The 26,188-nt window shown below is 37.9% G+C and overlaps 3 protein-coding genes and 1 long non-coding RNA gene across 5 annotated transcripts in view; 3 read left to right on the top strand and 1 right to left on the bottom strand.

Annotated features, from left to right (window-relative positions):
- Positions 1-4,855, top strand: part of LOC136834206 (uncharacterized) — a 287,957-nt gene extending 283,102 nt beyond the window's left edge. For both annotated transcript variants that reach the window (XM_067096496.1, XM_067096497.1), the window contains 2 exons: positions 1,778-2,176; positions 2,343-4,855. In XM_067096496.1, the coding sequence (XP_066952597.1) occupies positions 1,778-2,176; positions 2,343-2,527 (584 nt within the window). In that variant the 3' untranslated portion in view covers positions 2,528-4,855. The remainder of the gene's footprint in view (positions 1-1,777; positions 2,177-2,342) is intronic.
- On the bottom strand, positions 2,442-26,188 carry LOC136834207 (uncharacterized). Its single transcript, XR_010851684.1, has 3 exons — positions 26,070-26,188; positions 6,898-6,986; positions 2,442-2,578 (listed from the first exon to the last, which is right to left on the bottom strand). It is a non-coding gene; the product is annotated as an uncharacterized lncRNA (long non-coding RNA).
- On the top strand, positions 8,670-13,145 carry LOC136834069 (uncharacterized). Its single transcript, XM_067096328.1, has 5 exons — positions 8,670-8,804; positions 10,546-11,804; positions 11,931-11,983; positions 12,331-12,407; positions 12,880-13,145. The coding sequence occupies exons 1-5, from the start codon at positions 8,781-8,783 to the stop codon at positions 12,979-12,981; spliced, it is 1,515 nt and encodes a 504-aa protein (XP_066952429.1). The 5' UTR covers positions 8,670-8,780; the 3' UTR covers positions 12,982-13,145.
- Positions 16,625-24,083, top strand: LOC136834191 (uncharacterized). The gene is made up of 9 exons (XM_067096456.1): positions 16,625-16,677; positions 17,714-18,907; positions 19,108-19,163; positions 19,902-19,972; positions 20,568-20,747; positions 21,503-21,637; positions 22,060-22,233; positions 23,186-23,359; positions 23,655-24,083. The coding sequence occupies exons 1-9, from the start codon at positions 16,625-16,627 to the stop codon at positions 23,769-23,771; spliced, it is 2,154 nt and encodes a 717-aa protein (XP_066952557.1). The 3' UTR covers positions 23,772-24,083.

Raw genomic sequence — 26,188 nt, 5'->3', positions numbered from 1 at the left:
AACATTGGGGTCTGGAAGAGGCCAGTCCTCTGTCAAAGCCAGACAAGATCCCCAGCAGTGGTCTTTCCCCCCCCAGAAGTCCAGAAAGGGGTCAGGAATCTCACAGGCCCATTGACTGAAATCTGTGTTCCTCCACTCATGTTGCTGTGAGTCACAGTGCCTATTATGCCACTGGGCAAAATGGGACTAATACAGATTTCCCTTCAAGGATCATAACCCTCCCCTCTCTCGCAGAATGATCCTGTTACCCTCTTACTCTTCACACTCCTCAGAATTTTCCACTCTGTCAACAGAAGTATGGACAATGATAAATAAAAACGCACTGGAAACTGTAGATGACTGTTCTGCGGGCTTTTAGAATTAAATTTTCTTAGAAGAGAAGGCAATGGGAAGATGGAGGTCAATCGTCAATCTCTCTGTCAAATAAGTTTGTACATCAGACTCCAGTCCAAGTGGAATCTGATGTACAAACTCGTTCGGCTAGAGGGAGACTGATGACTGACCTTTATCGTCCCATCACCTTCTCTACTAGGAAAATGCATTTGTAAAAGCCTGGAGAGGAGTTCGTCTACAACTTCTAGTGTGTCTTCATTTATCATCTTCCACGCTTCCATCAACAGAGTGGAAAATTTTGAGGAGGGTGGGGAGTAAGCCAGGAAACGAGACTGCTCTGTGAGAGAAGGGAGGGTTACAATCCTTAAAGGGAAATTCATAGCAGTCCCACTTCGCTCAACTGTGTAACAGGCATCCCAGACTCACAGCATTGAGACAAGAGGAACACCAGTTTCCATCAAAGGGCCTGAAAGATTCCTGACCCGTTCTGAACTTCCAGAGGAAGAAGAGTGTTGAGACCTTGTCTGGCCTTGGCAGAGGATTGGCAGCTACCAGAGCAAAATGTTGGTGGCATAGTTGCCACCAAGGAACTTCAGGAAATCATCAAAAGGGCATACAAGTTACAGTCCCCATATCCTGGGTGAGGGTTCATGTAGTAACGGGCATTGTCCTTTCCGTAGCTTTCAAGAGAAATTGAGGGCAGGTGTTTGATGGCACCAGTCAACCTTCTTCTCTTTCTAATCACATGTTGTGTAGCTATCCAGTTTTTTTAGGCAAAATAGCATCTCACATAAGGTTTATGGTAGCGAATGGTTAGTTGAAGAGTGACTGGTGCTGTTTCCCCTATCTTCTTCCTCCCAGAATCCCGTCTCACTGGCCAAACAAGATGCAGGCGAGCTGCTGCTAAGCAGCACTTCCTATCTCAGACTTTCTCTCACTGGAGAAGCGTTAGTTCATTGGTTATCAGACCACTGAAGGTTTATCTGGTCCCACTAACCAACTGCTAACTTTAAGCCTCCAACTGGACAGAATGATAATGAGCTGTTAAATGATTTCCTTCTCATTAGCTCTTCTGCAGATGTAAAATTGCGTGAACATACAATTTTATTTTGGGGGGAGGAGGTACAAGAATTAATAACTCTTTCTAGGGGAATTCCATCTCTCAGGTCAATGTCACAGCAAAAGTGAAAAATAGGATTTTACAGTTGAAATTACTACTTAGTTTTGAATGGTGGCTCAAATAATTTCACAAAAAATATAGATAGAATTATTTCATATGGGAAGTGAGTGTAGATTTTTTTCTTAACCTCCATTGGCAAGTTTATAAAATTCTGGTTACTGGTTGTTATTATATGACTGCTTATATGAGTTGAAAAGGTTTTAAATCTGTATATAACAAAACATTTTAGCACATTATTTTAAACAGCACTTTTACCCATTTTAGGTTCAGGAGGCTCGTCATCTCTTGCATCATCACCATCTTTACGTGGGTCTTGTGCTTGGCCACGCCCCTCTTCACCTTTACGTCCTGTTGTTGGTGATGCTCCCAGATCTAGGCTGTCTCTGTATGAGGGAACTCGTGAAATGCCCACAACAGCTAAAATGAGGCATTCTGTGTGTTTGGAATCACGCGACCAAGTACAGGATATTGGAAGAAAAAAGAATCGTCATTCTATTTGTGTGGAACCTCGTGATTTGGCCAGGACCCGAGCATCGCTATGCTTAGAACCACGTAATCCTTTACTCGACCTAATGGAAAGTGTGGAAGCTATTCCCTCTTTGTTATCTCACGAGGATACTCGTCCTCTAGCATCATCAAGGACTTCTCCGTCTAAGAGCGAAGGTTAGTGCAATATTTGTTATTATGGAATTTGAACAAAATGGGGATATATTGTTGAAGTACTTAATATTTGGTTAGAAATGTACAAAAATGAATTCTCTCTCTATTGTTTATTACATTTAATTATATTGTTATGGTTCTCTTGTCTAAAGCTGAAATATGATTTCAGGTGACAGGAGATCAACTAATGATGTACCTTTAATGGTGAGCGAAGTAGACACCAGTCCTTGCCCAGAGGAGAGCTCGTCCCGTCCACGTGCACATTCCACTTCTTTAACACCAGAGCGTACTTTGGGTCCACGGTCACGCTCCAACTTGGGCTTTTTCAGACACTCGGGGTTGTATAATCATTAAAATAAGCTCATTATTTACATCTTGAAGTTATGAGAAATGATTGGTCTTGCTCTGAAATGATTTAACAGTTTCAGTAAAGATTAAGAGGAGTATTTGTTTCACCACTGAAACCTAAGTATAACATTTAATTTTTTTCTAATAATACCACAGGTTTCATTTTGTAATTGTAATGACTTCGATTATTACTGAAAATTCCTTATAGTTTGTCTGCATTACAAGGGAAAAGTTTTTTTCTACAAGTGCCAATCTGAATGCAGTAATAGTGGGCCTAGTGAATTGTGCATTTATGTTCTTTTGACTTTATGTGAATTCAAAGATAATTTGACAGAAATTTTGTATTTGTTTGAATTACTTCTTTGTAATTCCTTCAAAATGCATAATTTCATGAACCTTTTGTAACTGGCTTTAAACATTTTTTTCTCAAGTACAGGACAATATATATTACCTTCTACTAACGTGACTCATTTAGCTCATGTACAGTAATTTAAATGGAAGTAAATCTGCACATCTAGCATTATTGTGCTCATGTACTTAAGATTAATCGGCAGTCTGATTTAAAGCCAGTTGTATTTTTTGTAAGTATGTATATTAATAAGCTTTGTATGTACATTTTGTATTTTTTTATGCAGTAAATTATCTCCTAGCAGAGTTTTGTATAATGCATATTCTTAGTATATATACAGTAATGTATCATTTTTACCTTTACTGGTATGTATGTAACCCAAGTGGTTATCTTGTCTTTGTATGTGCATGTTTACAGAAAATCAGAAAAAAATTACTAGTCATATGCAGGGGTTTCAGATGCATTTATGAAATTATTTCTGGAATCTTTTCTTGAATGTATTACGATGTATATATATTTATTATATGTATGTGGAAGCACAAGTTGTAATTTAGTTTATCAAAAGAAAGGAGTTAGTTAGGTTTGTAACCAACATAGCAAAATTTAGAAAGGATTTCAAAGGAAGAGAAATTCACACTCAATCATGGATGCACCTGCACTTCTGCAATCTGCTCCAACCCAGTCCTGTTGCCACTTTGCTCTTGTATGTTTACCAACAAGTTTTAGATCGGCAAATTCTGTAAAGGAATGAAAAGTCTTTATTTCTTGAACGAAGTAAAAATAGCTTGAACCTTCTCAGTACATACTTGCTAGTACCTATTCATGTATCAAAAATAGATTTATGCACCCTTTTAGGATTTGATGTTGAGTATCTCAAATTAGACCCTTTAGTTCTTGTCAATGAAAAGTTCATGGTCCTAAAATATGCTTTTTGGTTTAGCATAGGATAAATGAAAAGTTCACTGTAGGGGTACAATGGCAATTAGATGCATTAATGTACAATTAATGCTGAAAACAGTACAGTATATGTGTGACTACACTATATATCTTTACATTCAGGAATTTGTGATGGAAAGCATGGCCCTCCATAATATTCTTAAAAGTCTAATACTGCCATAATTGTAAAATGAACACCAATGTAAAATACAATGTTAAGTAGTTGTTTTTTCTTGATTCAGTGGACTGTAAAAACTTTAAAAATGTGTAATTATGTACATACTGTTTCTACTGATGTTTTTTTCTATATTTATAGCCTTCAATTAATGTCTTTGCTAAACAAGTTGAACATAAAAGAATGTAATTAGCGTAAGGTACTTTGACATCTTAAAAAACAACAGGTATGAAATGTCTGAATATTTGCTGTTTGTCCCTAACGACTGGTAGATTATGGTAAAAGTATTAAATTAATGACAACCTACACTTTATATAGTTAAGCAGAAATTGTGAACATGACAAAAAAAATTGTGGTAACACGATGAAAAGTTTATAAGTTTGTTCATCATCCCTACAGACTGTATCGAGATTTATAAGTGTGAATAGGATTTCCAAATTTAGTCAAAATGGACATTTCTTTTCCATGTGCTCTACATTATTGAATGAATAAAAACTGTTAATTTTTAGCATGTTTCATTGCAAGTTTTGTTAAGTGTGTTGAGATGGCTGTTAGAAATTATGCTAAAATCCACAACATAAAGGATTTATTTAATTTTTATATATACAATATCTATATAAAACTTCGGTTGAAGTGGAGTTTTAGAATATAAAGTGTTTCTTTATAATAAAGATGGTGATTGAAATATGTGATGGCAGTTACCTGTATGAGTAATAGTATCTTGAGTGACTGTAAAGGCTTAGGAATTAGTATGTTAAGAATCTTTGATGATTTGCTATTGAGTGTTTATCTTGGAAGCTTCCTCTAACTGTTGTTTCATATGTACAGTAGTTGATTGTATACACAAAGCAAAATAAATTTAACAAAAAATTTAGCAGTGATTTAAACAACCCTTATATACTGTGACCATACAACACTAGACTGGAAAGTCAAAACAGAAAACTTATACAGTATTATAAAATTTATGAAACAATTACATGATGATGCACTTAGAAATCTCAACAAACAAAAAGAATTTACAAAGAATAAGTTCCTTTGAGCTTGTGTTGTTAATCACAAAAATATTTCTGAAATTGCAATAGAGGGTGCAAAAAAAGTATTTTTGTTGTCCTGAAGCACAAATACTACACTTTCATACCCAAGTAATATATAAATGTTAAATTATACCCACATACTATGTAATTATTACAATTTTTTAACAATGTTATTTACAAAATCAATGACTTACATATGTCTTGTATGCTACTGTTGGTATACCAAACGAGCCTTTTTAAGTCAAATTGTGTTTGAATTGGTGATAACTGCTAAGCAAGGCAGCTTGGTCTCTTTATGCCTTCAACTTGATAGTTGAGTAATCTTCCTTCAAAATACAGGAAGGGAATAAGGGGCCTCCTCGAAAAAGTTGTATGGAGAACCAGGTTCTTCAAAATTTTGTTTATATTAAAAATACAAACAATTGCTTAGTAAACCTTAAAAGTATTTACTCTGGCAAGAGGTAATAGTCCCTAAAAACCCTCTGACTGAATATGTCATGGACTGACAGGAGTCGTCTTTAAGCTGGAAATACTTAGCAAAACCACTTCATTGTGAAGATTACAATCATCTTAGAGGTTGCTTTTCATTATGGTTGTAGAATGAAGTATTTATCCAAGGATTTTAAGTCTAGCCACCAAGATAAGTTTTAAAAAAGATGTCACCTCACAAAGCATTAAAGAATATAGAATGCACTGACAAAACATTAAAGAATATAGAATGTGCCGACGCTTTCCCCTTAGTTTGATGCCAAAAGCTGATACAACAAAGTTAGTTGTGTGACAAGATGGATAAAACAGAAAGCATACTTTCTTACGTAAAAGTTATTGCTATTATAGTACTTCTAATATTTTGACGGGAATTGCAAAAGTAACTCGTAACACAAGTCTGAGTGGCAATACATTAAACGCTGGGAAACAAAAAACAAATGAGGCTGAAACACAAGAATGATCCTTTTGAAGGGTCCAATAGAAGTGTTTGGATAACTGTGGGTAATGTTTCAGAGGTAGCAGAAGTCAAGATGGATTAATGTAAAGCAATATTTAGAGCATCTCCTTCCTCATAAATTAAGTTTGAATTACAAAGAAAGATAAACTTGTACATTATGAATTCTAACCTTAGAATGATCTAGTTCTGGTACAGAATATCTTCCACCAAGACAGTATAGTACAATATTCTTCAGCAAGTAACAAGTACCACTGGAGAGCTCTGACTACACCTTGTTATGTAAATACTATACTCTGATTCTGGTAGGCCATCAAAGCAAGGATGGCGAACAGCTGGGCCTAGCTTTGGAGTAATGAGCAAAGAACAAATCCACACAACCGTACCTCAATTGTAGGTCTTGATGGAATAAGCAGCCTGCTGACCTTCAGTGGTGAATTAAATTCATGGCATAAGAAAGGCAGTCTTGAGGGTAGGATGCCCACTAAAGGGTTCATTCATATTCTCAAAACCTTTGTAAAATTAGGTTATCCATAATGTTTTCTTGAAGTTCTAAAATAGAGTGGTTATTAGTGCCTTGTCTTCTTTGTCTGGTTAAATCCAGAAGTCCAAACAAGGTCTCTTACTCCCCTAACACCTTACCACCCTTACAGGCTCCCTTTGAGCAAAGGGTCATGGTGGAGCAAGGCCAGATTAATCTAAACCAACCACAACCCATTCATCTTGATGGCAAACAAGATGAGTTGAGAAATCCCACCTATTACAGTACAGTATGTGACCCGCTTTCCTGGCAGATTTCTATAATACTAAACTTATCAAAGGCTTGCAATAGCATGTCCCCATACTTTTATCGTGAACTGTACAGACTCTTTGAGGTTTGTAATTGTGTGGACTCACATTCATAGTGTCAAACAGATATGTTTAAAGCAGACAACTTACCTTCACATGCAATACCCTTACTTTCCTGGTGTCTTTTCCAGCATCATATTGCATCTGTCTTCAGTTTCTTCATTACAACTCTTAATGCTCTGAAAAAGAAATACAAAGTTCTTAGTGGCTAATATTTCATCAAGGACGTGTCTGGACTGACTTGTTAATCATTTTATGTCAAGTAATCAGCCCTGATTTAAGTAACTCTGAACACATTCATTTACCAAAAATTTAATTTAAATATCTGAAAGTTGCTACGAGATTTAATGAACCCATTTAGCTGAAAATGGTTAAGCTTGTTGTTTAGTATACTACAAGCACTTGAAAACAAACAGTTAAAACTGATTTAAAAGCTATTACCCCAGTGTAAAAGCAAATGCTCATTAGATACTGATAAAAAAACTACAAACTTTATTCTTATATCAATGAATTGACAATGCAATTTGACTCAACTTCCTAGTGCATACCAATTCCGGATATGTACCTGAAGGAGATTCAACATAGATTGAACTGCAACTCAAAACAGCAACTGATGTTCCCATAAGGTATCACTAACAAGAGCTAAAGGTAAACTGACAGAGGAGGAAGACCATATTGTGGTGAGAGAACTGACCTCGGAGGAGGTTAAATTACTGTTATGTTAGCAATGCACAGGACTGAGCAACTGCAATGAGAGGACAGTAATTAAATATTAGCATCCCGGATGAAGTAGTAAGAATCTGCAAAGAAAATGGAGGAGATTTGAAAAGGTATTTTAGACCCTAAAATAAGAACTTCTAATGACCATGCCTTGCAAAAAATTATACCACTGATAAGCAGAGATAGGGTTCCTAAGTTCCTGGTGTTTCGGAAAGCAAGTATTGAGTTGATCTTCAAAAGGCATATATGTGACAAATAAAAGAAACACGAGGAAGACTGATGGAAATATAGCGGCTACTCTTCTCGGGAAAATTTTTTAAAAGGTGTCCATATACGAAGGAATACATACCAGAGTTTAAGATATAGTACAGAAGTAAACAGAAAAATTTAGATATAAGTTTGTCAGACTGGAATGGGTTATGCTAGCTCATCAAAAGCCTTGTCCATTTTCAGAAAAAAAAAAAAATGTGAACTTGCACACACAAATGGACAATGGACTAAAACAGTATGAGAAGGCATAGGGTTAATAAGAGGCTTACCGATGGGGTGGAAAACAACAGGACATTAGGAAAGGTGAGTTACATCACAATTCTACAATTTTCATGTTTCCCGTTTTTATCTCTCTCTCTCTCTCTCTCTCTCTCTCTCTCTCTCTCTCTCTCACTCTCTCTCTCTCTCTCTCTCTCTCTCTCTCTCTCTCTCTCTCTCTCACATACATACTCTCTCTCTCTCTCTCTCTCTCTCTCTCATACTCACTCTCTCTCTCTCTCTCTCTCTCTCTCTCTCTCTCTCTCTCTCTCTCTCTCTCTCACACACACACACAATATTTTATTATTCCTACTGATCTACATTTCTCGAACATATGAGCTTTCCGTACCCAAGGTCTAACCGTTAGATCTTGCCCGTACCCACAACTTGACCCATACATTTCGTCGTCAAAACGAGCATTATGGGGCCTTAATACCGTAAGCTTTTCCTAATGAAAATCACTATTCATTCAGTCACATAAACAAGACCTTTCAAGAAAAAAAGCAAAACGATCGAGAAAACGCAATGTATGTGAGCAGCCACGGCACGAAGATCCCCGTTTGCGCATGCGCTAGGCGGCTCGACAAAGCCAGGGGAACAATCTGCAACCCGACCCAGAAGCAGACTTTTCGAAGCAGTCAGCAGACGCGTTTCGACGGAGTGCTCAAGATTAATCGAACGGCGATTTCTGTTAATTAGGAAGACAAGTTCGTCGCCGTGACGGGATGCTGTTTAACGTCGTTAGACTGGTAAGGTGAAAAACATACAAGTGATCCTTAAAATAACAAATATCACGTCGGTATCATTTTGTGTTTAACACTACGTGCATTAGACCAGATGCTCTCTCTCTCTCTCTCTCTCTCTCTCTCTCTCTCTCTCTCTCTCTCTCAACTATTTAAGTGAAATGAAAAATTCCTGGGAGTAATTCAATGTAAATTTTGCCCAACGAACCAATGCTATTTTAAAATGCTATTGAATGTAACGGAGGATTTCATAGTGACTTCATAAATGAACAAGGACTACGGCAAATGTGTACTGTGCATATATACACGCGTACACATATATATGTATAATATATATATATATATATATATATATATATATATATATATATATATATATATATATATATATATATATATATATGTATATATATATAATATATATATATATACATATATATATATATATATATATATATATATATATATATATATATATATATATATATATATATATAATATATATATATATACAAATAAATATACATATATATTATATATATATATCATATAAATATATATAAATTGCAATATATATTTTTATAAAGATATATATATATATATATATATATATATATATATATATATATATTTTTATATACAGTTGTTTTTATATAATATATATATATATATATAATATATATAGAATATATAATAATATAAGATAGATAATATATAATATATAGGTATAAAGTATAATATAGATGAGAAAATGATATATATATATATATATATATATATATATATATATATACGGTATATATATGCACACACACACATTCAGCAAATAAAGACATACAGTTCGAAAAGGTCAGCAACGTGATCAAATTTTTTTAGAGATCCCACCAGCAAAGATTTTTGGACAGTTTTTTTTTTATACAACGAGAACATAAGTCCAAGAAAAGAAATAAGACGAAGGTGCAAAGTTATGAGATGAGAAAATGAGTCGAGAATGTAACGTGAAACGGTTGATGCTTGCAAGTGATACAGTTCTGAGAAAGAAAAGAAACAGAAGGAGGTGGAGAGAGAGAGAGAGAGAGAGAGAAGTGTTTGCAGAAATCAGAGAGATGGAGAGAGTTTGAAAATGTTTGCAGAAACAGAGAATGGAGCAGTGAGTGTCAATATGCGTGATGCAAAGGAGTACGCATAAAATCATGCGCATCTGTGCACTTTAAAATATTTTCATATATTTTCATGCGCATTTTGCAACGTCTATAAAATTAAACTAAAATCTAATCCTTGGTTGATTTACTCATATTATAAATTGAAGTCTTTCTCTTCTACTTTAATAATGAACAGATTAAAAATTATCTAAACAATACCAACTTACGTTTTTCATTTGAAGTTCTCGTTTTTCACCAACAGAAAAATTAACACACGGCTATTTTAAATTAATTTACAGTCAAAAAATTACAGGTTCCTATGCGCAAGGACTGCCAAGTCGTTAATAAAATGATCCTCCCCTAAGTGTTTTAAAATTATGATGGTTGTGAAAAAAAAAAAGAATATATCTTGCAGAAATTTCTCTTCAGACTATTTTCACGAGATAAACATGCTCAGCTGAAAAAAAAGGGATACTTTAATTTCCATTTTAAGAAATGGGATATTTATGTCAAAATACATCAAACCTTAGTTTATAATAAAAACAAAGATACTAAAATCGAATTATAAACAATTCTCTCAACTGATACCAACCGTGTCTTTGCAGGTCCTAATACTAGTTGCAAAAGAGGCCTCGACAGAACCAGCAAATGGCTATCCCGGATATGACTACTCTGCATACAACCCGTATTATCCATCTTACTCCTGGCCTGCCACACAGACTCCTGCTTATAATCCGTACGGCTACCAAACGTATTATCCTTCTACTTATCCCTCTCAGGCAACGCAAACTGGGCAGCCCGCTTACACGTACAGTTCAGCATATCCCTCTTACCCTTCTTATCCTACCTATGGTTCTTATCCTTTCTATTATCCTTATCCTACCTATCCATACTATCCGTTCTATCCTACCCAGCAACCATCAGTAGAGCCCCAGACCTCTCCTCCCCCAGCGGGCCCTGTCGTCTGGCCCACAGGCAAGCCTAAAACGACGCCCAGGCCCGCTGTTTGGCCGACTGGAAGCCCTACTCGACCCCCATCTATTCCCGTGTGGCCCACGAAGAAGGCACCACAGACGACAACAACAACGGCGCCCTCATGGCCTACTGTCAAGGCAGAAACCACGAGTTCACCGAAGAAACTCACATGGCCGACTGAAAAATCGGCTTCGCCACCGACAACCCCGAGCACAGAAACACCAGAAAAAATGCCGAATTTGCCGGAAGGGCCACCAAAGACGGGAGTCACTTCTGTCACTTTGAAATGGCCAACGGAATCCCCTAGACTTAGAGGAACCACTACGCCCACCGGGGCAACCCAAACCCCAGCAGCGCAAACGACGAGAACCCTAGTTTGGCCCACGAGGTCTCCGAAATTGCCTCAACCGTCGCGAAGAATTTCGGGTGTTACACCCTCTCCTGGGTCACAGGTTCCAGTTTCCAGAACGGGTGCGACAAAGAGACCGAAGGTGCCTCGAGGAAAGGACCGGGGAGAAAAGCCCCAAAGACCGACGACCTCCTCCAGGCGAAAGCAGAAGCCCAAAGGGCGGAAACCACCAACAAAGCCAACGAGGATTCCGACAATCAGTCCAGTCACAACTCCAATACCCTTCTTGCCGGATGAGGACGCGGAAATAATACTGGGCATTCCGACGTACGTGCCCTTGGTAAAAGTCCCTGGGCTCCCCTCGAACTCAACTGACCTCGAGCCAAAACTGCCACCAGTGGATCAAGATGGACCTTTGGCGTCTCACAACTCTAGCGAAACGTCAAATGCAGCTGGAGGGACGATGACAAACATTTCATTTGTCAATTCAACGGAACCAGCCATTACTTCCGTTACTTCCGCAACACACGCCAGTACTCAGTAAGTACAGTACTTCAATCCTTGCCTACAGAAATTTAATGAAATACGATTACAATGACATTAAGCTTCGTGTTAATTACAGCAATAAACTAAGTCCCTCTCTCTCTCTCTTTTTATTTTGTTCAGCTGTAAGAGGCTGTGCCTGGATGCAAGGGGGAAGCGATTCTGCTGTGAACACGGTAAGTACACTGAGTTAAGTGACACTGAAATAATAATAATAATAATAAATTATTAATAATAATAATTATTAAATTATTATTATTATTATTATTATTATTATTATTCAGAAGATGAACCTTATTCATACGGGACAAGCCCGCAGGGACCACTGAAAAGGAATGAAAGGGGTTGCAGCTAGGGGCCGAAAACGCTTCAAAGAACCGAATGAGATGCACGGACAGCACTACCGCACCCCCTACGGGGTTCACGGAGGAATGAATCCTCATTATCACAAAATATCACATTTACTCCAAGCAAACACACTGCTCAACCGCAGCTTCATGAAGCATAATTTTCCCTTTTCCAGGAACCGGGAGATGTCCACCCAAACCGGAGTCGTGCTATGTTCCTCTGTCAGACCCGATCCCAAGACACAGGTCGAAGGTAAATCGATTGCAGTCACACGATTGTTTTCTGAACCCGAATTTTTTTATAGCATCCGATCTGACATACTTGAAAAGTCAGTTTTAATGAATCTTTTACGGAGGTCATATCCTGGAAAAAGTATGGCATTAATATCTTTATCTCGGTTGCTTTGAAGGTAAATGTATTGACAATATTCAGGGTTGCTACGAAAAAAGTTTTCTTCAATGAAATGTCAAGTTTACAAAACAATCACTATTATCATTGTCTTTTAACAATCTTTAGTAAATCAGATATATCCAAATATAGCCTGATAAAATTCCACAACATAAATAATAAATTACCAAAAAATAATAAATACATAAATAATAATCAAACGAATGACGAAACAACCCAATCATAAATCTGCTAAAATTCCCACATTATAAAAGATAAAATCACACATTACAAACATAAGAAACCGATTAAAGTGTAAACATATTCTCCCCCTCAGGGCCAGTGCCTCGTAGACACCCAGTGCGCTGAGAACTTCAAATGTTGTTTAGATTACTGCGAAGAGGAGTACTACTGCACCAGAGTCCAGTACGAACTTTAGAGAGGATTTCAGTGACACCTTTTGTACAGATCTGAAGCAAGAGAGTGTCGAGAATCAAAGGAGAATGTTGTAGTTGTTGGGAGTAACTGAAAGTGGAAAGTTGTTTCCCGTAGAGTTGTACATTCACGTTCATGTATTTTATGCAATAAACGTTGAAGATCTCTGGTGGTTAAGTTACTTTAAACCTGTTTAGTAACAAACTCCATTACGATTTAATAATAATAATAATAATAATAATAATAATAATAATAATAATAATAATAATAATAAGACGAATGCTCACAAAACTGAGGATCACAGAAAAACGTAAAATTCCCTGTTATGAAAAACTGGGTTTGGTTCCTTTGTATTCAATATAGCATTCATCTTGATCAATGTGCAACACAAGCATTGCCAAGCTATCTTGCACTGAAGGTCTATAAGATAAAATACACTGAAATAAAGTTAGTGACAGCAAGCATTCACTGGGAGCTGATAATACATTGAAAATGCCTACCTCTTGTCTTGCAATAGTCTTACCAGTGTCTCGTTTCTAAAGTATTTTGTGAAAATAAAAATGGTAGCAATTGGTACTTCTAAACAATCCCCTCAAGATCAGTATATATACTGATTTCAGCCAACACGTACAAAATCCATATTGGATCGACAGGCAATGTCAAACTTGCTTACATTCTAACTTAGAAAATCCATGTGATGTCCCTGTTTTTCTTGAATGATATTCCACACAAAATCTTTAAAAAAATGTATACCTAGGTGTCATTATATGACGCCCGTGCGTATTCAAAGAGGTTACGCCAACGGTTGATGATTGAAGAACAAGCAAAGCGTAATTCCCATCCATTTCAGTAATAAAAAATCTTACGTTGCTGTCAGAGAACTGAAGAAAAATCACTAGAATCCTACGGACAGTTCCAAATCAATGGATGAGTCCCATATCAAAATATTGACAAATTATTTGTGTTCCCATTCAACAATGAGCAGCTAAAAGCAGGAAGAAAATAATACATACGACCTAGTTCCCACAGAAAGTGTCATATCTAAGAAGGGAAGCCTTGATTATTGTCCAAACTGTGTATAGTTCTTTGTATTTCTTTCTCTAGGTGTTTATCACATCACCGCCCACACCATAGCTGTGCTCCTTCGTAACATGAAATGGGAAGTTTATGCAACATCACGGAACTCAATCGCGAGTTCTTAATTTTTTTTTATTGCAATGTAGAGTACTATACCTGGTTCTTTGGGAACTCGTTCAAACTACTACCATCCCACAACACTGGTAATTAGTTTACTTTCTCTCTCTCTCTCTCTCTCTGGCATACAATCATCTTTTAGTAAGCATAGCTGACCAGTATATGTATGCATATGTATGATATAGTATGTATATGTGTATCTATCTATCTATCTATATAATATATATGCATATATATACAGTATGTATGCATATATATATGTATGCATGCATGTGTTAACCATCACCAATTCCATTAATATTCCGGCATACGCTCCCCAGGAAAACATGGCTAAAGCCACGCAGTACCATTTACCACAAAAAACATAATTGAGGCCTCAAATTTTCAAGAAGCTCAAAGACTTCGAGAGACAGTAAATAATCCACAATAGGAGTTTAGTCTGCGATCGACCATGATGACAAGGACAACGGGAGAGTCGAAGGATTTGCTTATCATCTCTTCTAAACATTACCAGCTGCCTAAGACAGTCCAGGACAGCCATAATACACAACTGGTTATTATATTACATGGCGAAAGCTCTGAGAAACTCTCTCTCTCTCTCTCTCTCTCTCTCTCTCTCTCTCTCTCTCTCTCTCTCTCTCTCTCTCTCTCTCTCTCTCTCTCTCTCGATGCAACGATTATTACTGAAAATATACATATACATCCTACTGGGTTTTGTGTTCCCTCGTTCGTGTGAATTTAAGATGAAGGAAATTGGACATTAATCCTATCTCCCCTTTCGTTTTCCCAGCCGTTACCATCCGTACAAGTAGTATGAGGTACCATGCATTGCCTAGGTTACTATTATAAATAGTCTGGTACTCTGTAATGACAGGCAAATTCATATATGAGCTTAACTGCATTGTTGTGTAGGTATCTAAATCTACCAGCGAAGGTTATGTTTTTAATGGTTTGTGTGTGTGTGTGTGTGTGTGTGTGTGTGTGTGTGTGTGTGTGTGTGTGTGTGTGTGTAGTACAGTACAAGTGTGGGTGTGTTTCAGGATATATAAAATACGAAGGACGATTCTACATGAAACTTGGCATTCAAATTAGGGGACCTTTTCAAAACGACTGATTCTGGGAAAAATCAGTTCGGAGATAATGAACTGTTACCATGGCAACCACCTCCCCCATTGTAAAAGATCGGGATTTTCCGTGATTTAAAATATGACCCATACCTGGATAAGTATCTGTAGGGATATCTATTACTGCAAGCTTATTGCTCATGCAATAACAGTGCTGAGTAGTGTAATTCTGAAATACTTTTGAATACTTTGTCTCAATGGAGAACATGACTGATGTTAAAGTAAAATTCAAGCGTATACAAAACTATTTTGGATTAAAAAATTTAATTTGAATAACATCAACTTCCTATTGTGCCTCAGTCTTACTCACGTATACAGAAATTGTCAGTTAAAAATGCTCAACATCACAAAGTATGAAAACAATCCTTGAAATCATACTGAACGCTTTTACTTTTATAAACTAAGTAAGACGAAATTATAAAACTGACTTTGGAAAACTCATAGCTCTGACAAGCAGACACCGTACAAATATTCACAATTTTCTCGCCCACTTAAAGGGCTATAAAATGGAACACTGAAACTACCCACATCAAATATATACACGTTCTATATATCAGTAACTGTCTTATCCCTCAGTACGAAAAAGGTTTACAGTATTTCGAAACTTATGACAATATCAATTCTGAATTGGACTGACTTGAATACAGAATTTAGGCCAAAGGCCAAGCACTTGGACCTATGAGGTCATTCAGCGATGAAACGGAAGCTGACAGCAAAAGTCTGAAAGGTTTAACAGGAGGAAAACATCAAAGCAGTTGCACTATGAATCAATTGTTAGAAGGTGGAAAGCAGGATGGAAGGGAATATGAACGGAGGCACAGTAAAAGGAACGAAAGGGGTTGCAGCTAAGGGCCGAAGGCACGCTGCAAAGAACCTTAAGTAATGCTTACAGAGCACCGCATGAGGTGCACTGACGGCACTAGCCATCTACGGGAAATATATCAATTCTGATTCCGTGAAGGAGAGCATCTCAAACTGATACTAAAGCGTCTTATTGGATACATAGATTAATAATAATAATAATAATAATAATAATAATAATAATATTATTATTATTATTATTATTATTATTATTATTATTATTCTTATTATTATTATTCAGAAAATGAACCCTATTCGCAACGAACAAGCCCACAGGGGACACTGACTTGAAATTCAAGCTTCCAAAGAATTTGGTGTTCAGTACAATTAACAAAAGAACCACTCGACAACAAATTCAGCAACGACGGTTTTATATCTCGGCAAAATGAATCGGTAAACCGGACATCGTTTGAAAATGCAGCCACGCTAACGGGGCTTACGCATGCGCGGTGGATAGGAGAGCCACGCATGCTCAATATGCACGCCGCATCAATGCCAAACAAGAAGAGCGCACTGGCACGGTAACTTCGACCCCCATCTGGAGTGACTGCCATGGAGCTTCTAGTGAGTACCTTAAGTTATTTATTTATTCATTCATTTTTGTGCTTTTGTGATGCGATCCACGAGGGAAAACGTAACCTATCAGTTGGTCATGTGGACAGACCAGCTGAAGGATTTTTTTTTTCTCAAACACTTAGGCTATGACAATTTACTGCAAGTATCGTACTGTGATTTAATCATAATTTTAAAAGGTTAAGGATGCCAGTATGATTAATGTATTACGTAGTGTAAGTGAATTCAAAAGAAAGAAAGCAAATGTTTAATATATCTCACGAAATATGATGACAGTCCCTTGCGCGATAAAAATTATATTTTCTGTACCATCGCGATATCACACGAGAGGAAAATGAATGAACAAATACACAAGTTATTGCGTCACTTCGTACCGAAGGCGAGAACGATATGAAAATGTGCTCTGCCTTTCACTTTTATCTGCGTTTTCTGAATTCAGGTTTACTCTCATTTTTCTTGGAGGGACGAAGAGCACACGCAGTTGCGTTCGACTCTTAAAAACAGTTTATTTTAGGTAAAGTTTTTTAAGTTACCGAGACATTATCGTGAGTCTTATCCAACCATATTCACGATATTTCTCTCGCATTTTGTTTCCCTCTCGACAGGCGTAACCAAAAGCAATTTTCAAGGGGGCCTCGTAACGATGATCAAATTATTGGCTAAACTGACCCTGAGTCTGATAAAACACAAGCTACGTGGCTTGGCACTTTCTTTCATTTACTCTAGCTCTGAAATTCTATTAAGCTTCCTTGTGGCCTAAGCCTGACTGTTTTCCCGCTACCTTTCATTTTTTCACTGACCTGGGCTAGATTAGGGCCAAAGGAGGCCTGGGATTTTGAGGGTGAAATTCCGTTGTGCCATTTAATCGTGACGTAAGGTGAATGATAGGTTTTTAAAAATCTAGATACAGTAATTGCACTGCTTTGTACATCAATGTCCAAGCTTTCCATTTTTCCTTTATACTAAATTTCTGTTCCTTTTCAGAAAACGATCATCCCTCCTGGTGCTTCCTCAGTTCATTCTTTCGTCCGCAAGCTTTGACCCTGTCATCGGTGACGTCTTAGAAGAAACTCCACTGACCAGAAGCAAGAGGTGCTACCCAGTAGACTGGGCCAGTCAGGGTTCTTACCAAAGTTACAGGAATTGGTGTCAACCATACTATCCTTGTTACCCCTATCCTTACAACCCGTGCTGGGGTTATTATTCCTACGGCTCAACATCACAACCTCCCAATGTCACAACCCAACAGCCTCGACCTACACACGCCCCAACCTCTCCATGGCCTACGTATATAGTGCCCCCTGCTACCACAAGGCCACCGTATATACCTGTAGGGCCAACGACTAGGCCGCCATATATACCAGTAGGACCAACAACCAGGCCACCATACATTCCAGTAGGACCAACGACTAGGCCACCATATATACCTGTAGGGCCAACAACCAGGCCACCATACATTCCAGTAGGACCAACAACCAGGCCACCATACATACCAGTAGGGCCAACAACCAGGCCACCATACATACCAGTAGGGCCAACAACCAGGCCACCATACATTCCAGTAGGACCAACGACTAGGCCACCATACATACCAGTAGGGCCAACAACCAGGCCACCATACATTCCAGTAGGACCAACGACTAGGCCACCATACATACCAGTAGGACCAATCACTAGGCCACCATTCATACCAGTAGGGCCAACAACCAGGCCACCATACATACCAGTAGGACCAATCACTAGGCTACCATTCATACCCATTACCAGACCACCATACATACCAGTGGGACCAACTACAAGGGCCCCATTTAAGCCAATAACTAGACCACCATACATTCCAGTGGGACCCACGAGAGTTCCTTACGTTCTGGATCCTACTGACAAAACAGGAGAGGACGAAATCGAGGACACGACTGAAGAGTTGGGGCTGGTCACTGAATCACCGTCGTCAGCGGACAACGAGACAGACACGGTGGCAGTGATTTTCCCGACCGATTTACCGATTATTGTCGATACCATTCCGATACCCGAAAACGATATCGTGCCCGATGTCTTCCCGACGCTACCAACTCGACCTCTTCCACCGACGAAGCCGCCTAAAGATAAGAGAGTGAGGTACAATGCGACTTGGATCATCAGTGACGACCCAGATTCGGGTTCTGGTTCGTCTCATCGAGGGTAAGGTCAGAATAGGTTAAAGCTTGTTAATGGAGAAATACGTAATACTATTCCACGCAATTAACTACTGATTACAGATAACTGTTCACCTTAACATGATCCCTTGAATTACGTTGCTACACAAATTCACTTGTAAGTCGACTTACTTTTAAGTAGTGACTGAATAATGAATTAATGGAAGGTCCATTTTCCCTCATTAGGTGTAAGACGATCTGCGTCGACGGGGAAACACAGGCTACCTACTGCTGTGACAACAGTAAGACATGATTTTGTTTTTATCTATGCGCTGTGAGTGTGTGTGTGCTGTTATTTTTAAGTTTAATTCCAAACTAGCATTTCCCTCGTATAAACACAGGTCACTCATTATCAAGAGCTATTGCATATAGTGGAGAAATCTTTTCTGAGCAACATTTACCTATCTCAATCCATTGGCGTTCCTCGCTGGGTGAGCGGGTTCCGTTCTCAGCTACCACTCTGATGGTCGCGAGTTCGAATCTCCGACCGGCCAGCGAAGAACAAGAGGAATTTGTTTCTGTTTATTGTGGTTCGGATACCACAATAAGCTGTAGGTCCCGTTGCTAGGTAACCAATTGCTTCTTAGCCACGTAAAAATATATCTAATCCTTCGGGCCAGCCCTTTCTAGAGAGCTGTTAATCAGCTCAGTGGTCTGGTTAAACTAAGATATACTTAACTTCAATCCATTGGCTGACCTTAACGCCGCGAGCATTAACACAGCGAGCGCTTACAACGCGCGATTGCTAGCGTTGAAGCAGCTCTGGAAAATAGCTCACTTGAAGGCGGCTAGTATTCCTGCCAAAAGCGCTTACATTCTGCAACCACCATTTGCAACGAATATTGTTTTGAGTCTCAACAGAAGTCTCCTATTAGCTCCAAGTACTCTGATGGTAGAATTGCTTTCTTATGACCTTAAATTGCTTTAACCCAAGGAGGAGCTTCATGTATAATATCTGAAAATTCTGAATTATCTTCCAGAAAAGAGAGAATGTCCTGTCTACGAATTATCCACATGCAGTAAACACCTGTCAAGCGGTTACCACTTGGCGGTAAGTACTATACGGTATACAAGAATATATAAGCAAGATATAATATGTACTGAATGAATAACAGTATGCATATATTTATATGCTAAATAATACAGCATAAACACCTACAGGGAATTTTATATTATTTTGCACACATCTACGTATGCCTAAAAATGCAAATTTTAAATACTCCAGATACGCGCCTTTTAATATTTTGCTGAATGTATTTACAAGCTTCATTAACCAGTATCGACTTGCTGTGCAACTGTCATTCCATTAATACACACGTACATACACAATATATATACATACATAATATATACATAATTATATACATACATATATATTCATGCTTACATACACACATATACAATAGGGCCGTAATATACTGTACATAAATTTCGGCAACACGATTACCATGTACTCAAATACGTGTGCAAGCACACACGCACATACATAACATATGCTGCTTTTAAACATGGACATACCAAAGCACCCATTTGTCCCTGACAAGCTTAAACGCCATACAAGGTGTAAATCTGGAATTACAGCGCATGGAGCAGCACCCCTTTGCATGAAGTAGCATTCAAAATCTCAGGTACTTTCTCTCTCCCAGAAATGGTGCATATTTGACAGCCAGTGTCCCGAGGATTCCAAGTGCTGTTACAACGACTGCAGAGGAGACTACCAGTGCGAGACCGTGGGCAAGGAGAACGACAAAGTACTCCTCGATGCCTCTGATATATATCACAACGATCGGCCACACAGACACACACAGGAACAGCAGACGGCAAAGGTAAAAGGAAAATAAGTGTAGGTACGAGAGATGGAAGCACAGGGTGAAATACTGAAAGGTAAAATGATGTTGCTTAACAGTGCACGGGGCCGAGAAGAGGTGGGACTATTCATGGGTGAATTTGGAGTAAAACTAAATCAGTCAGACAAAATTAACGAGCTAATTGGTCTTGGAGTAAAATTAAAGAGTGGAGATGTGCTGTCTGAAGAGGATACAATCCTGTTTCAATGGATATAGTATTTTAAGATAAGGGGATTTAAGACGATCGAAGCGAGGCAGAGATCTGACTGATACTGAAGAAGAGTCAGTAATGGTAAAATGCACAGGTTTTAATCTATGACCACCATTACTACTCTTAATAATAACAAAAGCACAAGTAATATTCATTGGCTGAAACTTGCATTTTAACTAAATACTAAAAAAAAATTTAAATTACCACCACATATTTATCAAATAACGAATGTACGAATTTTCCCATTTATCCCAAGCACATCTGAGTGGTAAAAAAGGCAAATACAATGTTCCACAAAATCAACTTTATTTCTGAATACTGGCAATAAGTCAACACTGACAATCTGACCACTAGATAATGAACACAAAAACAGTTTAGTATTAAGACAAATGTTTCAGATAAGGCCACCCACTCTCTCACACATTAGCCACATAATTATAATTATCTTCAACAAAGAAGCCTAGTACTGACTTTCCAATAAAAAAATGAAACGTTATCTCTCTCTCTCTCTCTCTCTTGCAAGGAGCACCTGGGGTTGACGGCAGTGTTTCCCGTCCGGGGCAACAGATCGAGAACTGTTCTAGACCAATACATCGAACCTGTCGCCGGGGCCTTCGAGAACTATCTCAGAGTCACCCTTCTTCCCATTGTAGCACAGGTGAGGTCAGCTTTCCTCTTAAAACTTTTATTAAATTTGCTTTTGTTCATACATGCGTACTCAAAATGAAAGACTAAAGCTTTATTACATTTGTTTTTGTTAATGTGTGCAGACTTGAAAGACAATATTTATTCAATTTGATTTCGTTAATATATGCGCACAAGAAATGTAATGCTAAATTTTTATCAAATTTGCTTTTTGTTAATATATGCGTGCTCAAGATGAAAGACTAAATTTCTATTAAATCTGCTTTTGCTAATATACACGTACTCAAAATGTAATAATCAAATCATGTAAGAGCATAAAATGTAATGTCAACGTAAGCTCATTATTCATGATCGGGAAAAAAAATTAATATTTCGAACGGTTATTGGTTATTCTAAACTCTCACACAAGTTATTCGCCATCCTACTATCCTCTAGACAGGCGACGCCGAAGAACAGGTCATCGCCGATGCCCTGGGTCAGGTCATTCAGTGCGCGTCGAAATATTATTCGGACCAGAGAGCCATCGTGACCTTGGCAACCTGTCTCATGAAATCGCCGTTTACGGAGCTCAGAGTTAAACCAACGGACGCCATTGGAGCTACGAGGAAGGTGAATCAATAGTTTAAAAAAATGGAAAACTTATACTGTACTGTAGAATTGCCGTAAAGAACGTAGCCAAATGTCCCAGTGGCATTTACTGCCTCAAAGCCGGTTTAATACAAACCAGTCAGTCAATCATTTCATTAATTTACAAGCATTAATACCTCTGAAAATGTCTCGAATAAATGCAGGTAGTATGATACCATTAATCACTGTATGTGCTTGCTATTCAACTTAAAAAAAAAAAAAGCTGGCTATCTTCGACTATTTCACAGACATGCAAAAGGCTCATGCACTATCTGGCTTTATATGTTTAGATCAAACAAAACTAGCTGGTAAATCACGAGTAGGTTTTTGATTCTCTAGAGAAGAAATTCATTGTGGAAAAAGACAGAAATCAATTTGGATCACTTAGACAAACAATGCAAACGAAGTGAATCCCATGCATGAACACCCTGTAAGCATAAAAGGAGTGCGTAAAACTGCAACTGAACGCAAGAATAAATTTGTGTGCAAGCATGCATGTAGCCTATGGTGTACACTTAATAATTCTTGTACGTGTATGCTTCCTTATTCAAAATCATGGACTCACAATATTTGAAGAAACAACTAAATGCTTTTGCCTAGGGCACCTTTAGCAATTATCTGAGGATCTGGTAAAACTGGGTTAGATAAAAATAAGCAAAGTTGGATTAGGTTGGCATTAACCCCGAATAAGCAGTGTCCCCTTGTCTCTAATCTGCATTTCATTCCTGCATACATTAACGCATTTACGGCTAATAATCTCAAAATTCCCCTTAGTCTTATAAAGTATTGCTCAACGTTCGATATTTTCAAAATATGACGGATTACAGCAGAGATTTTACACTTAAACTGACTCAACCCCATAAGAATCTCTGCTTTACACGAAGAAATATAACCATTTGTACTAATGTCTCTCTTTCTATTTCTTTTTCCACAGTGTGATCGAATGGCAGGCCAACGATGGAAACTGGTATTTAAATGTATTACGGAGGGCGAAGGACAGCATCTCTTTGCTACAGCAAGGGCGAGCCACCGGCAAACATTAGATAGCCTGCAGCACGCTCTCTCGTCGACCGCTGTTTTAGACGTGCCAATTTTAGTTCTCAATGAGGTGAGTCGTTAGAATGAAGAGGCGATTATCGTGTAAAGTACGCAAGCATTTGCTACAATGTACTATAGTGTAACTCGTAATATTAGGCCTACGCTAAATAAGCCTTTCTGATAACGCCATTCATTAATGTTGCAGAACTGACCAAGTGTAAATACTTATATATCCAGAACGTTTACAGTACGTTAAATTCATGCACTTTAAATGATCTCACATATATAAGAAAATAACCACATTTTAAAACTTGTTCATTGACTATTATTTGAAGCAAATCTGATGAAAAATTTGGTGATTTCAGACTGTTCTAGACACCTACTGGGTCATATCTTCCCAAGACTGGCTACCACGAAAGATCTGCCAGCAGCTCCTGAACAAGAACGAGGAACATCCAGTGTGTGATAAACTAACTGGATAGAAAAGCTAAATTAACTATAACTGGGTTTCAGAATGTGAGGCATTTTCGACAAGCTGATTCATAGCCCCAGGAAAAGAAGAGGAAATTCGCCTTCGTAAGGAGAGAGAGAGAGAGAGAGAGAGAGAGAGAGAGAGAGAGAGAGAGAGAGAGAGAGAGAGAGAGAGAGAGAATGTGTTTTATGACAAAAATGTGGCTGCAATTTGGTTTAATTTAAGGAACCCAGAAATCCTGTCCTATTTTGTGTTAAAACTCACTGTTGTAAGCTTATTCGAAATGTACTGTTAAAAAATAACAGGGAATTAAACTTCAAAACCGTATTTTTATTTGGATACCCAACAGAAAGTTTTCCATCTTATTTATGATAAATCATCTCCTTTTTTTTAGAATAAATAAAAAAAATTAATGGCATTTAAAACCAAGAGACTGGCAATAAAATATTTTAAAAATATTAAAAAAAGGAACGATATTTCCTTAAAGTTTAAATTACGCCAGCCTTAAGTGAGAAAAGCAAGGTGAGGAAGTGGGGAAGGGAAAAAGGCCTGGTGAGGACCTTTGGATTCTACCAAACCAACAGGGGCGGCCATCAAGCTAAAATACTCACAAGGAACGATTTGATCAAACTGAAAATCAAAAGTAGGGCTAACCCAACTGCAAGGGTACAAGTTCTCTCGAGGAGTAAGCCAAACTAATTAAATCTGAAAGGCCTTTCATATTTCCTGACTCCGTTGGCAAGAAGTGACGGGTGCAATATCCTTCCCCCCACCCCCCTACCTCCCACCAAAGCACAGACAAACACACGCACACATCCCACACGCAATATATTGCTTTTTCACACGCTTGGCTTCTCTGCAAAACGTATATTTTCAGTTTACTTCCCAATCACATTATTACTACAGGCTTTTCAACTGACTACCGGAAATTTTTACGAGTTCGGGACGATTAGACCGTATTATTTACGGCCGCGAACCTGTTAGGCCGTCACAACTTTAGGCCATATGAAGTTTGGGCTCTAAGACATGGCGGAAGCTACTAGCCCCTCGAGGATCAAAAACTAGTAAGGACAGATCGGTCTAACTGAACGGGAAAACGGACGTTTTATGCCAATTGAACACCATCTCATGTCAGTATAAAAAGAACAATTTGTCAACATTATAAAATACTTGAAATATGGTTTGTCATCACTTCTTGGTGGCAAGGGCTCATATAGTACATGAGAACTACCGTGGTGATATGTTTAAATGGGGTGAGGAGGTAGACTAAATGGTTGTCCGGTACATTAAAAGCTAGAGCAACACAATCACGCGTAATTTCACAATTGTAAACAATTTAAAATACTCAAAAAAGGAACTATATTTCCTTAAGTTTCACTGAAAAACAAAAATCTACTCGGCATAGGTTACTGAATAAAAAAAATCCACTAGGCTCAGGTAACTTTTTTATACTGAAATACTTTATGTAAAATGCAGAGCCCCTTACGGGTATACGAAAAGCTTATGGAACAAAATACTACACTTACAAAGAGTATGAAGACAAGCTTCTCTCAGCTAAAATATACTGCAACGTCTTGACATACGAACAACTGATTTCGATCACAAACCGGTTACGCAGGCTGAGACTCCATCGTAAAACTTACGACTTTTGACTTAAATGTTATAATGAACAAATGTTTTTACTCAAGTATGTTAATTATGGATTTTGTTTACAGTTATTTGCCTAAATTAAAAACGAAATACTGCGGAACAAGGATTCTGTCACGAAAACCTATGCTGCCACGATAACATGAATCTAAATAAGGATTTTGTCCTCTCCAACAACAATGGCTAATAGACTTCGTCCTACAGAACTAGGCCTAGTGTCACGAATAGTTAAATTTACAATACATTAGTGCAGAAAGTTCACTAATTGAGACATTGCAATATACTAGACCCACGACTAACTAAAAAGCAGCATCAAATCGCCATTTTAGGTCCTAACCTTACCAGCAATGATGGTATATGGGTGTCCATGAAACAAGTTAGCCTATCATGCGGGATAAGCTACAAAGTTTATTTAGGAATTAAATTGAGTAAACAAGAGCCTAGACCATTGGTTATTTCATGAAATTCCATAGAATTACATACGAATTTATTCAAAATGCTAATAAATCTCTCGTGTGGGTACATTTACAGATTGGTTTTGATGACCCAGAGGGCAGCCATCTTGGACAGTCATAGTCGGCCCTGCTTATTCATACATTTGTTACAATATATTTCGGTATTTCTATATATTTCAAAAAGAAGACTCACGTAACGTTCTTACCTTTAAAATCAAGGTGAACTTACACAATTTTTCGTAACAAATCACTATTCACTCACTAAGATATCAGTAACTCTTCATTCTAGTAGATCACTGTAAAGAAAACGTTTGACAGATGACTC

Source organism: Macrobrachium rosenbergii, chromosome 53 (assembly GCF_040412425.1).
Source record: "Macrobrachium rosenbergii isolate ZJJX-2024 chromosome 53, ASM4041242v1, whole genome shotgun sequence".
Classification (NCBI taxonomy): Eukaryota; Metazoa; Arthropoda; class Malacostraca; order Decapoda; family Palaemonidae; genus Macrobrachium; species Macrobrachium rosenbergii.
Note: the sequence above shows the minus strand (reverse complement) of the source record. Positions and strands in the feature narration are given on the sequence as shown.

Coding starts and splice junctions, on each gene's coding strand:
- LOC136834069 (XM_067096328.1), top strand. CDS start 8,781: ATGCTGTTTAACGTCGTTAGACTG. Junction 8,805..10,545: donor TGTTTAACGTCGTTAGACTG/GTAAGGTGAAAA, acceptor GTGTCTTTGCAG/GTCCTAATACTAGTTGCAAA. Junction 12,408..12,879: donor TCCCAAGACACAGGTCGAAG/GTAAATCGATTG, acceptor TCTCCCCCTCAG/GGCCAGTGCCTCGTAGACAC.
- LOC136834191 (XM_067096456.1), top strand. CDS start 16,625: ATGCTCAATATGCACGCCGCATCAATGCCAAACAAGAAGAGCGCACTG. Junction 18,908..19,107: donor TCTGGTTCGTCTCATCGAGG/GTAAGGTCAGAA, acceptor TTCCCTCATTAG/GTGTAAGACGATCTGCGTCG. Junction 19,164..19,901: donor TACCTACTGCTGTGACAACA/GTAAGACATGAT, acceptor ATTATCTTCCAG/AAAAGAGAGAATGTCCTGTC.